Here is a 15980-nt window from a genome sequence, read left to right as displayed (position 1 = left end):
GTTACTCCACGAAGGTCTATTTACAGCAGCTATTGCCGTATGATTCACAGCAAACGACAGCTGGCGCTGCAGCTGCCCCATATATGTACAAGGCTAGCACAGCTGCCGGTCTGCCAGGAGCCAGCCTCATCCTTTACCAGAAAGCTCAGGAGTTCATGATCTCCCGGTTTATAGTCGCATTTATTAGGGATAGAGCAATGCACAAACACAGGGAAACATTCACGGCACCGGACTGATGGAAATAAAAAAGACAGTCTGTCATTGGAAGGAGTACTAATACTTCCTTATTTATGTTCCTGGGAAAACTGGGGTTCCCCAGTATAACCACTATCACCAGTCCCACTTTGTATCTTGCCTAGTCATGCACTGAGCTAGTCCCCATTTCCGTGCCGTAAACCTACAAATCTTGGCCGCTCATTAGTTAAAGAAGAAGGAAGGATAGCTCCAGCTTCTAGTCCACAATTCCAAGGTATAATTAAAATAATAAAGTCTTTATTTCCAGAGTTAAAATAGAATCAAAGCAAAAAATCCTTTTCTTTCTTGGTTGAATCTCAATGTAATAAAGATGGGGGGACATGGGGGAAAAAATGCATAGGATGCCAGACGTGTTTCGGAAGTGCATTCTTAACCTGGTTTGAATCGTGGATCACGCGCTTCTGTGCAGACTAGGCTACATTGAAGGGCGAGCGGGATTTTCACTTTTCATATGCAGCAATACAGGAGTGCCGGGGACATCAGAAAGGACATTTATTATTATTCTTCTCACTTAGCGCTGTTAATTCCTCAGCACTTTCCTGACACTGTCCCCATTGGGGCTCCCAATCTACATTCCCCATTGGTAGGTCTTTGCAGTGGGGAGGAAACCCACGCAAACACGGGGAGAACATACAAACTCCTTGCAGATGTTGTCCTTGGTGGGATTTGAAGCCAGGACTCCCGCGCTGCAAGGCTGCAGTGCTAACCACTGAGCCACCATACTGCCCAGCCAGGCAAATCCAGATCCTTTGCACCACTCGAAGTTTGTAAGGTTCACCTGGCCACAACATGAGAAAAGCATACAATGGTAACAAAACCAGGAATGACCACTTCCTAGAATCCTCCCACAATGAGGGGCTCCCAGAAAATGCCCCAAGCCAAAATAGATGCAATATGAAAAGCTCTTTTTTTTGCAAGAAATACACATCCCCCCCCCCCCCCCCCAAATGGAAGCATAACCAGAACTTCAAGGGGTTCCAGGTGCCTGTGCAGTCAGAAGCTCCACTGCAGTGACTTGGAGACCACTTATACCAAGTACTTTCAACCATCTCGGAGTTGCATTTTCTCTCTATGTTGCTTTCTATTTCCGGGAAAACTCCTTTAAGAGGAACAATCTTCCTCAAAAATGTGATTGTTTTCTACCATCATTCATTCCCTTCACTATCTTACTCTGTCTTTTCAAAACCAGTGACACAATAAACCAGACCCGACAGATGTGCGACCACAGGCTCAGTCGGCCATATCCAAATGCTAGAAAGGGCAGGTCAAGTGGAAGCACGGAATATTCTGCAATCGGGTATTCCCACACATACAGATGGCTACTTTAGTTCAGAGACCAAAATGTCAGCTCACATCTCTCTACTGAACGTTGTCAAATGGAATATCAGGATTTTACAAATTTAAAGGAGTTTCAACAACAATATAGAATATTTGTAGAGTGCAACTCTGATAATTGAGACCCCCTCCAATCCCATGGTAGTTCCCCCCCCCTCCCCCTTACCATCTTGGCAAAGGTGCGACATTCATTGTGTGATAAATGGATATCTTTTATATATGTCATTTGTTGGATATCACTTTGAAGATTGGCATACCCCTTTAAATCTTTAAAGTCTCAAAAGTTTTGATCTCATCAGAAGAATAAGGTTCTGTGAAACCCCCCACCACCTCAAATTTAACCATTCAAATAGCAACTTTCCCCACATAAATCAAAGCAGCGGGGACTAATGATCCACAAGAAAAGGAATTACAATGGTCAAATCACTTTGTGAAATGTATTTCCACTCAGCTATGGAATATATATATATATATTTTTTTTATTTATTATACACATGCTGTATATATACAGTGCCTTGCGAAAGTATTCGGCCCCCTGGAATTTTTCAACCTTTTCCCACATATCATGCTTCAAACATAAAGATACCAAATATAAATTTTTGGTGAAGAATCAACAACAAGTGGAACACAATTGTGAAGTTGAACGAAATTTATTGGTTATTTTTAATTTTTGTGGAAAATCAAAAACTGAAAAGTGGGGCGTGCAATATTATTTGGCCCCTTTAACTTAATACTTAGTTGCGCCACCTTTTGCTGCGATTACAGCTGCAAGTCGCTTGGGGTATGTCTCTATCAGTTTCGTACATCGAAAGACTGAAATTCTTGCCCATTCTTCCTTGGCAAACAGCTCGAGCTCAGTGAGGTTTGATGGAGATCGTTGGTGAACAGCAGTTTTCAGCTCTTTCCACAGATTCTCGATTGCATGGAGGTCTGGACTTTGACTTGGCCATTCTAACACCTGGATACGTTTATTTGTGAACCATTCCATTGTAGATTTTGCTTTATGTCTGGGATCATTGTCTTGTCGCAGGTCTTTTGCAGACTCCAACAGGTTTTCTTCAAGATTGGTCCTGTATTTGGCTCCATCCATCTTCCCATCAATTTTAACCATCTTCCCTGTCCCTGCTGAAGAAAAGCAGGCCCAAACCATGATGCTGCCACCACCATGTTTGACAGTGGGGATGGTGTGTTCAGGGTGATGAGCTGTGTTGCCTTTATGCCAAACATATCATGTGGCATTGTTGCCAAAAAGTTTGATTTTGGTTTCATCTGAGCAGAACACCTTCTTCCACATGTTTGGTGTGTCTCCCAGGTGGCTTGTTGCAAACTTTAAACAACACTTTTTATGGATATCTTTGAGAAATGGCTTTCTTCTTGCCACTCTGCCATAAAGGCCAGATTTGTGCAGTGATCAGTCTTCTCCTTGTTTGAGATGAAAGTTTAGAGGGACGGCCGGGTCTTGGTAGATTTGCAGTGGTATGATACTCCTTCCATTTCAATATGATCGCTTGCACAGTGCTCCTTTGGATGTTTAAAGTTTTGGAAATCATTTTGTATCCAAATCCGGCTTTAAACTTCTCCACAACAGTATCACGGACCTGCCTGTTGTGTTCCTTGGTCTTCATAATGCTCTCTGTGCTTCAAACAGAACCCTGAGACTATCACAGAGCAGGTGCATTTATACGGAGACTTGATTACACACAGGTGGATTATAGTTATCATCATTAGGCATTTAGGACAACATTGGATCATTCAGAGATCCACAATGAACTTCTGGAGTGAGTTTGCTGCACTGAAAGTAAAGGGGCCGAATAATATTGCACGCCCCACTTTTCTGTTTTTGAATTTCCACAAAAATTTTAAACCACCAATACATTTCAGTCAACTTCACAATTGTGTTCCACTTGTTGTTGATTCTTCACCAAAAAATTACATTTGGTATCTTTATGTTTGAAGCATGATATGTGGGAAAAGGTTGAAAAGTTCCAGGGAGCCGAATCCTTTGCAAGGCACTGTACGTATGGGATTACACCTCCATATACAGCAGATAACAGGATCCACCATTCACAATAGATGATGTCACAGCTCACCTACTCTGCCTCCTGTACAATGACTGATAACAGCTCTATGTACAGTAGATAACATTCACAACAAGTGATATCACAGCTCACCTCCTCCTGTACAATGACTGATAACACCTCTATATACAGTAGATAACACAGGATCCACCATTCACAATAGGTGATGTCACAGCTCACCTCCTCTTCCTGTACAATGACTGATAACACCTCTATATACAGTAGATAACACAGGATCCACCATTCACAATAGGTGATGTCACAGCTCACCTCCTCCTCCTGTACAATGACTGATAACACCTGTATATACAGTAGATAACACAGGATCCACCATTCACAATAGGTGACATCACAGCTCACCTCCTCCTCCTGTACAATGACGGATATCACCTCTATATACAGTAGATAACACAGGATCCACCATTCACAATAGGTGATGTCACAGCTCACCTCCTCTTCCTGTACAATGACTGATAACACCTCTATATACAGTAGATAACACAGGATCCACCATTCACAATAGGTGATGTCACAGCTCACCTCCTCCTCCTGTACAATGACAGATAAAACTTCTATATACAGTTGATGACAGGATCCACCCTTCACAATGACTCAGCACCTCTATATACAGTAGATATCAGTCATTGTACAGGAGGAGGAGGTGAGCTGTGACATCGCCTATTGTGAATGGTGGATCCTGTGTTATCTATTGTATAAAGAGGTGTTATCGGTCATTGTACAGGAGGAGGAGGAGGTGAGCTGTGACACTGCCCGTTATAGGTGGATCCTGTGTAATCTATTGTATATAGCAGTGTTATCAAAAGAATCCAACCATTTACAATAGGTGGTCACAGTTAACCTCCTCCCCTCCTGTATGACAGCCAACACCCCTATATACAGTTTATAACATAGGATCTACCATACAGAATAGGTGATGTCACAGCTATAAATAATATGCTTTGTCAGGAGAGATCTGAGTCCCCTACACATCTTTATTGACGAAAAAAAATTAAAAAAAAAAAAAATTTACCACTAAAAATCTCTAATCGTACTGACTTGCAGAATCCTGTTTCATCTCATTTTTACATTACAATGGATGTCGTAAAAAGGAAAGCCCAAAAAACAAATATGAACAAACTTTTTTTTTTTTTGCACCATTTCATCTCACCAGGAGTTTTTTTCTCCTGCCTTTCCATGCACTGTACCATGTAATGTACCGCGTCACAGAACTATAATTCATCCTGCAAAAGAAAAATGCTCCATATGGGGTTAATTGGCCGTTATTAGCCCAGTGCTCGTCACACACACGATGACCATTCGTCTCTTACCCCATGTACGGCCCTCAGCGAGGCTGATCTATACGGGCCCTGTCTGTGGCAATGTGAGCGCGCGGCTCTATCCCCAGCAGACGTGTTAATGCAGCAGAGTCATGTGCCAAACACGGACGATCATCAATCCACAAGGAGCAGCTCCCGACAGCTGTACCCAGGAATGTACAAGAGACGGCACAACAGCTGTCCCCACTATAGTCACGGACACATCAAAGCGGACGGATCGCCAGCTCTGCTGCTGCAACAGATTCCAACCACGACCACCACAACCACCCGGCAACTGCATAAACACCAGAGCAGGACCCACGGCACACAAAGCATGTGAAAAATCTGCCATACCTCATTATACCGCTACAAGGCGCTACATGAAGGGGAATCATCCAGCAGATCACAGAGACACTTTTTTCGGGAGAGGTAAATAGGGGGGCAATTATTTCCCCCTATGACTAGTGATGAGCGAATATACTCGTTACTTGAGATTTCCAGAGCATACTCGGGGTCCTCCCGATTATTTTTTAGTGCTCGGAGATTTCGTTTTTTTCGCCGCAGCTGAATGATTTACATCTGTTGCTTGATTACATGTGGGGATTCCCTAGCAACCAGGCAACCCCCACATGTACTTATGCTGGCTAACAGATGTAAATCATTCAGCTGCGGCGATGAAAACTAAATCTCCGAACACTAAAAAATACTTGGACACCCGAGCATGCTCGAGAAATCTCGAGTAACGAGTATATTCGCTCATCATTACCTATGACCTTTATTTTTTTTTTACTTTTATTGTCATTCTTTGTTGTAAAAGAACAGAGATCTCCAATAATTCACCATTTCAGACACAGCAGCCAATCTAATCAGGTGACATCACCAACTGTGAATGGTGAATACAGTGTTATCTACTGTATATAGAGGTGTTATCACATTGTACAGGAGGAGGAGGTGAGCTGTGATATCACCTAATGTGAATGTTGGATCCTGTGCTATCTAATGTATATAGAGGTGTTATCAGTCATTGTACAGGAGGAGGAGGTGAGCTGTGACATCACCTTTTGTGAATGGTGGATCCTGTGTTATCTACTGTATATAGAGGTGTTATCAGTCATTATACAGGAGGAGGTGAGCTGTGATATCACATATTGTGAATGGTGGATCCTGTGTTATCTACTGTATATAGAGGTGTTATCTGTCATTGTACAGGAGGAGGAGGTGAGCTGTAACATCACCTATTTGGAATGGTGGATCCTGTGTTATCTACTGTATATAGAGGTGTTATCAGTCATTATACAGGAGGAGGAGGTGAGCTGTGATATCACCTATTGTGAATGGTGGATCCTGTGTTATCTACTGTATATAGAAGTGTTATCAGTCATTATACAGGAGGAGGAGGTGAGCTGTGATATCACCTATTGTGAATGGTGGATCCTGTGTTATCTACTGTATATAGAGGTGTTATCAGTCATTATACAGGAGGGGGAGGTGAGCTGTGATATCACCTATTGTGAATGGTGGATCCTGTGTTACCTTATGTATATAGAGGTGTTATCAGTCATTGTACAGGAGGAGGAGGTGAGCTGTGATATCACCTATTGTGAATGGTGGATCCTGTGTTATCTACTGTATATAGAAGTGTTATCAGTCATTATACAGGAGGAGGAGGTGAGCTGTGATATCACCTATTGTGAATGGTGGATCCTGTGTTATCTACTGTATATAGAGGTGTTATCAGTCATTATACAGGAGGAGGAGGTGAGCTGTGACATCACCTATTGTGAATGGTGGTTCATGTGATCTACTGTATATAGAGGTGCTATCAGTCATTGCAATTCTTCCTGTATTTATAATCAGACTTCATCTGTACAGAGCAGAAAGTATGAGTCTAGTATTAGGCTTAGTGGCTACTGTGAACATTGGAAGATTATGCTGAAAAAAAAAAATCTTTGGCCCTGAGGAAGTGGCAGATTGCTATGAAACGCGTCGGCACAATAAAGCTTTCAAGAACATTTCCATCGTGTGTGGTCAGCGAGGATACATTGAGAAACCCGGTCTTCTCCTTCCTTCTTTGTCACAAAAATAAAAAATAGATAGAGATATATAATATTGAAAAAACGACATTAGAAAAAAAATAAAAAAACAAAGCAGATTTACTTTTTCAGTAAAAGGCTGACGATGAGATTACGAACATCCGACAATTTGAAAAAAAAAAAAATCTGATAATTCAGCACAAAAAGTGGAATATAATGTGGAATACAGAAGACCCAGAATTATTACTTCACAGAATATTGTTCCTCGTGCGGTGTCAATGGGTCACAATGGAGAAGTCATGGAGTAGATAAACGTGTGCACAACTAATGAAGGTGCCAGAGTAGGTTCCCACACAGTTCGCATACAGCAAGAAACTCGGCACTAAACTTGCGTGATCAAATGTTGTCCACTGCCGTAGTAAACAAAACGTTTCGGTCTTCCATCAGACCAGGACCAGCGGTGGACACCGCGTCCGCACACACCACTGAGGCACGGCACACTGCATCTTACATGTGTACAGGGCTGCTTACAGGCCCCATCATCTCCACTTCATTTTTGCATGACGTCAAGTCATTTGATCTAGTGATCTTCAACTGTATCTAGTGGTCCACCTGACCTAATAGACACACTTTAATCGGTAACTGAAGAAGGTCTGATCTAAGACTGAAACGTTTGGTTTACTACGGCAGTGGACAACATTAAATTATCGTTTGATCACTTAAGTTGAGTGCCGAGTTTCTTGTTATATGACAATGGAGAAGTCGTTTGAATGTACAAATAACAATGAAATAGACGTACTTCAGGGGCCAGGTATTCCGGTGTGCCACAAAACGTCTTCATAGTCGCCCCGTCCTTTATACCTTCTTTGCACAGGCCAAAATCTGTTATTTTTATGTGTCCGTCTTTGTCCAGCATAAGATTTTCCAACTGGGGGGAGAAAAAAAAATAATTTGAATTTCCGCCAATTATTTATCGTTAATTAATTAAATTTATATTATTATGAATAAATACCCATAACGCCACAATAATACTTGTGCCGGCAGATGTTCTGCCCGTCCTCAGTTCTCGGCACCCCTGGCCGTCACCTTAGGTAACCCAGGCACCGAGTACAGAAGTTTCCAAAACACAATAAGACCAGTTCTCGGACAATGAGAGGCGGAGCAGCGATGGCGGAGGGGTGTATTTATACTGTCGGCAGGTAAGCGGAGCCGCTCCACCAGATCCTCATCACAGATCGTTTTTTACCTTTTTCAGTTTTGTAAACACTCGGTCCGCACCAGTACTAAATATTGGCATCTAGCACTGGGTGTGAAGCCAAGACAGCAACGAAGAAAAAGGTCAGACTTAAAGATGCAGGGATTTACTCTGCTAGGGTGTAACGTGCACTACAAACCATCTGGTTTAGGGCTATAGTGCACAAAGCAAGGCTTAAAGGGGTTATTCCCATTTTCAGAGGTGGATATTGCCAGATAGTACATGTAAAAACAAGCTCTTCTGCAATCTACCGCTTATTAAAATTTGCAGGCATTCTTGATATATTACCATTTTTCTTTTGTGTACAGCTCGTTGCCTTAGAGACCGACCACCACTGCCCTCTTGCTTGTAAGCACTGCACTGAAGCTGACCGGGATAAGGAGGTTAGCAGCGCCATTCAATGCTCTTGGCCAGCTTAAAAAAAGGGATTTCAAGATCAGCAGAAAAGAGCTGGTGAGCACTGTGCATGCTCTGCTGTCTGGCAGCGGTGGTCGGTCTCCATGGCAATGAGCTGTAAATAAACACAAAAAATGTTAATCTCTCAAGAACGGCTGAAAATTTTACCAAGCAGTAAATTACAAAATGGTTTGCATTGACAAGCTCTGACCATATCCATTTATTGAGATGGGAAGAACCCTCTAAAACCAAGCGAAATTTCAGATTCCAAATTCTGCATCAAATCATTTGGTAAAAAATGAACATCAAACCTAAACTGATATCTTTCCGCAGTTATCTTTCCGCAGTTACTTACAGTCTATTGCTCCCTGTTAGCAGCTATGTAAGGACTGAAAACCATCTGACTAGAAGTGGACGTCTATGGGATTAACAACAGGAAATCCCGAAAATCCTGCCCCCAAGGTCACAACCTTCTCTCCAGTTCTGACAGACTCCAGAAACAAACTGTACAGAAGTAAATAATATTAGCAGCGCGTCCTAACCCCAGCAGCTTAGAAGCGAGCGGCGTCTAAGGTTTAGCGCTCCTTAACCTTCCATTATTGAAAGGGGCTTTACAGGACTGGAATATTGACGGCCCATAATTATAATAAGAAAAGGGAGATTGAGGCAGGTCATTGGTATTGCTAATCAAATCCATTTATTTCAATTAACCCCTGGATGAGATATATACATATTCCTATATATATATATATATATATATATATATATATATATATATATATATATACACACACACACACACACACACACACACACACACACACACACACATACATACACGCACACACATAATTTTTATTTATTTATTACATTTTTTCCGCTTTACGGAATGTACCGTAAGTGGTTTTATTAGTTTTATGTCTGCATGTATTGGACATTTACTAGATCAGCAAAACCAATTGGGTGTAATTTTTTTATTCCATTTTCAAACTGGAAACAGGTGGGGAGGGCACGATTAAACCCTTTAGTTTTTTTATTTTTTACACTTCAGTCCTCTTTGGAGACTTACATCTGATGACATGTTCAATACACTTCAGCAACTGCGTCATGGTGGGGCCGGCGGGGGTTGGAACGGTCACGTGAGAGGACTGCTCCACTTACATGCTGCTGTCAGTCTCTCTGGATAAACAGCAGCAATCAGAGTGAGCTCTGATCCCTGCTGTTAAAAGGTAGGTGCTGGCTGTATATCACAGCAGGCTCAGAGTCTAAACCCACCCCATACACCTCAGTATGTCTAGAAAGGGTTAAGCTGAGCTGCAATACCAAAGACAACCCGTGGACAGGGGTGGCGCTGTTTGTGGAAGGCAACAACCATGCTCTTTTAAATCACAGATTGTCCATGACTGAGTTACCTTTAAATCTCTGTAAACTACATTTTTCTCTGAGTGAAGATAATCTAATGCGGAGACGATCTCTGCGCCATAGAACCGCGCTCGATCTTCAGAAAATATACGTTCCCTTGAGAGGTGGAAGAAAAGCTGAAAATATAAGAAGTGAACAGTTAGAATTAAGGCCGCTTGGGGCAACTGAGAATTCAGTAACCTCCATTTATCCCGCTTTATAGCTGTAATGTGCCTGCTGTATTGTGTAGGGAACCTTCAATCAGCGCTTTTCCCTGCAGCTCCCCCAGAGGATGAGTGAAGTATGACACTTGGGATTCTCATCTATGATCTGATCCTAAGTCGGGCGCTTTAACTTTTTATTTCTTTATTTTTTTAAATCAGACGCATTAAGGGTGTCTTTCATCCTGTAATTTAACTTTAAGCGAAGCAATCATCAGAAAATTACCTACCGTTTAAAAATAGAGTTTTTGTGTTACATGTAGTTTTTAAAAAAAGTTGGCAATTTTTCTTTTCATATCACAATTTTATTTAAAAAATAAAAATAAAAAAATAGTAATCTTGCAATTTTCAGACTGACCACTGGGGCTTTTTTTAGTCCCATACATCCCATCCTTTCAGGAACGGTTTTCATCAGACTCATTATCATCAGAGGCAGGATTATGACAACACGTAACACCACTATACACAGCTGACAACAGGTTTGTAACAGTAACAATTGGATATGTCACAGCTCCCCCTGCTCCTCCTCCTTTGTGCTTGTTCATTAGACCCTTCAGTAGAAAATATAGGGTCAAAGTCTGACTATTGCAGCTAATGTACATGGGTCTCCTGAAACAGGAAGTTAAGAGTCTAGAAAAGCCATTTCCGAAAATAATAATAATAAAAAAAAAAAAAAATTACACAAAAATCCTGACACTCTCCACTGGACTGGAAGCAAGGACATCATGTGAACTGACTACTGAAGTCATCGATTGGCTGCAGGGTCAGATGACCAGAGGTCGGGATGTCATCACTACTGTGAGCGGGATGCAGTAAGCATGGCTTTTCTTTGTTCTATTCTAAAAAGGAAGTCTTCCCTTTATTAGGACTTGATAACGGCAGGAAACCTTTCTACTTCCTTTATTTGCTTTGGTCTGTGACTCATTTGGAGGCCCACGCAACTTATGGATAGAGTTCAATAACATTTTCCAATACAAACTGCACGTTATTTAAAAAAATAAAAATCAGATCTTACACCTGATAAGGCTGGTGTGCTTACTCTGAAAATCATTGTAAAAATGTCTGTACAATCGATATATTAAAATGAGCATTTTAGGAGTCCAACTAAAGAGTAAGAGCTCAAAAGTCCAAGTGTATTCCCATGTCTGCCGCCCACCCAGCCTGAGTAATAGCTGCAGCTTGTACTAAGCAGTGCAATTTCAGCAGCAGGGAGGAGGGACATTGAGGAGCTGACAATCAGGCTAGGTGTGGAGAGACAGCTTAAACTTTCAAAAAAACATAATTCAGACATTCTGATAGGAATTTTCAAAGTAAGCACACCAGCATCGTCAGGTCTATATAAGAAAGTTAAGAGCTTGCATTATAAAATCTAGTCTAGTTTGTTACATTGCGTCAGCCTCCTTCAGGGTGGATTGCACTCGGCCTATACAAATGTTCCTAAAAACAACTTCACAAATTAACAGCCCCGTTACGTACCTCTCCTCCGTTTGCATATTCCATAACAAAACATAAGCGATCATGAGTCTGAAATGAATATTTTAATGCCTGGGGAGGGGAAAGAAAAAAAAAAAAAAAAACAACAAAACTTACAATTCATGGATCATGCAACAATTTTAGAATAAACAACATTTACTGCGACTTCATGCAACCTTCTGATGGATCCCTACACCCCCACCCAAGAAAAGTGATAAAACTACTGTAACTTTTTAAAGAGGGAGGTACCAGTAATAGAAGCCCTCATCCCGGTCACCTCACAACTGCCACATATCAGAGTCCCCTTTTCCACAATATGACAAAAGCTTACAAACAAATGAAGATTCAGGAATTTTTTTTTTTTTTTTTAATCCAAGGACCCAATATTCAAATTAAATTAATAATTGCCCTAGATCAGTGATCGCTCAGTGCTTATGAGTCCAGGGGGCGGTCCCATAGAAAGAAGGCTAGTACATCGAGTAGGACCGCCTCCCGGACCCCTAACCAGAGATGGTCAGGTTGCAGATTCCTGGTAAGCCAATTTGCTGCAGAAAAGTGACGGTTGGGATTACCCGCAATAGGCACTCGACCGAGGGACAACGAGCAAGTGCCTTATTTACTTCTACGTGATCTGGAGCCGCAGCCTCCTGTTTCTCTCATTAGAGCAGATAATATAAAAATGCTCCCATCAGCCACTGCGCAGGTTACGTCTTCAGCTCAGGCAACACCATTTTATACTTACGGTTAGGAAAGGATGCCTAGAATTCTGTAAGACGCGGTTTTCCGTCAGTGTATGCGCTACTTCATCCTGATATTTAAAAAATAAATAAATAATAATAAATGTTACTTTCTTTTTTTTTTTTTTTTTTTTTTTTTTAATTCTACCCCCAGAGCGCCTCTATCAGCAAGGGGAACTGTAGCTTAGCCTTGTTCAGGCAGATCTGCTGCAATACCATTTACAGCAGCAGGATCAAAGTGGCGCTCTTGTCATCTGTGGTCCCCACATATATTTTTTTAACATTTTATGAATAATACATTGAGTAAAAATACGAATAGGGTCCCCTCCCCCATCCAATTGAGAGAGGACAAATACAAAGTGGTGCAATGTGATTTTCCAGCCCACATACACTTCCTAACCTGGTGATAATGCCCCCTTTGTGCCACTCCCCCAAAAAATGTTTTTATCAAGTCCAAGGAAACTGAGTTCAACTCCTCCCTCGAAAACACAACAGACCATCGCTAGTGGTGCCACCAACACCGACGTGGTGCTGCTCTATTGCTTCCTCATCTTATTGCCCATGCAGGTTGCAGGGGTCTTGAACTCCTGCATGATTGGCACTAATGTTTGTTTGTTTGTTATTCTTTTTTTTTTTTTTTATGTTGTGACCTTTCGAATTTCGCATTTAGGGCAACTACCCATGTGTCACCCCACTACACCACTGCCTGCACCTCTGAAGGGCTCAGCAGGTCAATAAAAATTAAAGAGACTTTCCATGATTACAACATGGCCGCTTGCTCCCCACCAACATCCATTCCTGGGTAATATATATATATATATATATATTCGTCTAAGGGGCACATCCGTCTGTTTGTTTGTCTGTCTGTCACGGAAATCCCGCGTCGCTGATTGGTCGCAGCCGGCAGGCCGTGACCAATCACCGACGGGCACAGCCCGGCTGAGAATTAGTCCCTCCGTACTTCCGTCCAGTCAGTGCCCGGCGCCCGCTCCATACTCCACTCCAGTCAGCGCTAACACGGGGTTAATGGCAGCGTTAATGGGCCACGTTATGCCAAGGTGTAACGCACTCTGTTAACGCTGCTGTTAACCCTGTGTGACCAACTTTTTACTATTGATGCTGCCTATGCAGCATCAATAGTAAAAACATCTAATGTTAAAAATAATAATAAAAAAAACCCAAAACCTGCTATTCTCGCCTTCCGTCGTCCGCCGATTCGCGCGCGGCTGCCGCCAGCTTCCGTTCCCAGAGATGCATTGCGAAATTAACCCTTAGCGGTCTCGCGAGGTCGCTAAGTCATTTGGGTAATTTCGCAATGCATCTCTGGGAACGGAAGCTGGCGGCAGCCGCGAGCGCATAGGGACAGCTTCGCTGGACGCCGGAGAGTGAGTATATAACAATTTTTTATTTTAATTATTATTTTTTTTTTTTTAACAGGGATATGGTGCCTAAACTGCTATATACTACGTGGGCTGTGTTATATACTGCGTGGGTGCTATATACTACGTGGGCAGTATTATATACTGCGTGGGAAGTGTTATATACTACGTAGCCTGTGTTATATACTGCGTGGCCACTGTTATATAATAATAATAATCTTTATTTTTATATAGCGCTGACATATTCCGAAGCGCTTTACAGACATTATCATCGCTGTCCCCGATGGGGCTCACAATCTAAATTCCCTATCAGTATGTCTTTGGAATGTGGGAGGAAACTGGAATGCCCAGAGGAAACCCACGCAAACACGGAGAGAACATACAAACTCTTTGCAGATGTTGTCCTTGGTGGGATTTGAACCCAGGACTCCAGTGCTGCAAGGCTGCAGTGCTAACCACTAAGCCACCGTGGCGTGGCCTGTTATATACTGCGTGGGCTGTGTTATATACTGCGTGGGCTGTGTTATATACTGCGTGGCCTGTGTTATATACTGCGTGGCCTGTGTTATATACTGCGTGGCCTGTGCTATATACTGCGTGGCCTGTGCTATATACTGCGTGGCCTGTGCTATATACTGCGTGGCCTGTGCTATATACTGCGTGGCCTGTGCTATATACTGCGTGGGCTGTGCTATATACTGCGTGGGCTGTGCTATATACTGCGTGGGCTGTGCTATATACTGCGTGGGCTGTGCTATATACTGCGTGGGCTGTGCTATACACTGCGTGGCCTGTGTTATATACTGCGTGGCCTGTGCTATACATTATGTGGGCTGTGTTATATACTGCGTGGCTGCTATATACTACATGGCTCCTATATACTACGTGGCCTGTGCTATATACTATGTGTGTGCTATATACATACATACATATTCTAGAATACCCGATGCGTTAGAATCGGGCCACCATCGGGTATTCTAGAATATGTATGTATGTATGTACGTAGCGCTGTGAGTGGGGGTTAAATTCCACGCCAATATCGCTGATTGGTCGCGCCTGGCTGGCTGATCAGCGAAGCGTGGTTCAAATCTGGAGCCAATTCGTGGCCAGACTGCGCCTGTCGCTGATTGGTCACGGCCGGCCGGGCATGACTAATGACCGAAGCGGTGTTTAAATACCGCGCCAATATCGCTGATTAGTAGTTCACGGCCGTCCGCGACCAATCACTGAAGAGGTGTTTAAATCCCACGTCTGGACTGCGTCTGTCGCTGATTGGTCACAGGATGACGGGGATTCGGGGTGCAGGATATAGTACAGCCACGTAGTGTATAACACAGCCACGTAGTATGTAGTATATAGCACAGCCACGTAGTATGTAGTATATAGCACAGCCACGTAGTATGTAGTATATAGCACAGCCACGTAGTATGTAGTAAATAGCACAGCCACGTAGTATGTAGTATATAGCACAGCCACGTAGTATGTAGTATATAGCACAGCCACGTAGTATGTAGCAGCCACATAGTATATAGCAGCCACATAGTATATAGCAGCCACATAGTATATAGCAGCCACGTAGTATATAGCAGCCATGTAGTATATAACAGCCACGTAGTATATAGCAGCCACATAGTATATAGCCATAATACACTCTGTGGCTACTCCAGAACCTCATAATACACTCTGCAGCTACTCCAGAACCTCATGATACACTCGGCATGCTACTCTAGAACCTCATAATACAGTCCGCAGCTACTCCCAGAACCATTTCCTGGTGATCACTGCATCCTTCTTTTCATATAGGTATACATACATGTATGTATGTATATTACGGTATTCATTTATATTTTCACTTACATGTTACCATACAGTGGAGTTTCAAGCTGTTCCACCCCTTTCCTCTTTTTTTTCCTGTTTCTTTATGTTGTGTGGATCCTTTGTATTGTATTTTAAAGCATATTTTTATTGTTAATTGTCAAATAACATGAGGTTTTTTTATACTACTTAACAATCATAGTAATGATTTTCTGGTTATTTTTTTTGATGCTCCAAACAATCTGAAGGGGCTTAAAGGGACACTGTCACCCCCTCCAGCCGTTAT

General features: G+C 42.3%; 1 protein-coding gene across 6 annotated transcripts in view; it reads right to left on the bottom strand.

Moving 5' to 3' along the window:
- Nucleotides 1–15980, bottom strand: part of AKT1 (AKT serine/threonine kinase 1) — a 111079-nt gene that overhangs the window by 16375 nt on the left and 78724 nt on the right. For all 6 annotated transcript variants that reach the window (XM_077266441.1, XM_077266416.1, XM_077266408.1 and 3 more), the window contains exons 7-10: nucleotides 12506–12571; nucleotides 11767–11835; nucleotides 10081–10206; nucleotides 7817–7945 (exon numbers count right to left, since the gene is read on the bottom strand). In XM_077266441.1, coding sequence (XP_077122556.1) covers nucleotides 7817–7945; nucleotides 10081–10206; nucleotides 11767–11835; nucleotides 12506–12571 — 390 coding nt within the window. The remainder of the gene's footprint in view (nucleotides 1–7816; nucleotides 7946–10080; nucleotides 10207–11766; nucleotides 11836–12505; nucleotides 12572–15980) is intronic.

Source organism: Ranitomeya variabilis, chromosome 1 (genome assembly GCF_051348905.1).
Source record: "Ranitomeya variabilis isolate aRanVar5 chromosome 1, aRanVar5.hap1, whole genome shotgun sequence".
NCBI lineage: Eukaryota > Metazoa > Chordata > Amphibia > Anura > Dendrobatidae > Ranitomeya > Ranitomeya variabilis.
This window is presented reverse-complemented; position numbering and strand designations above follow the sequence as displayed.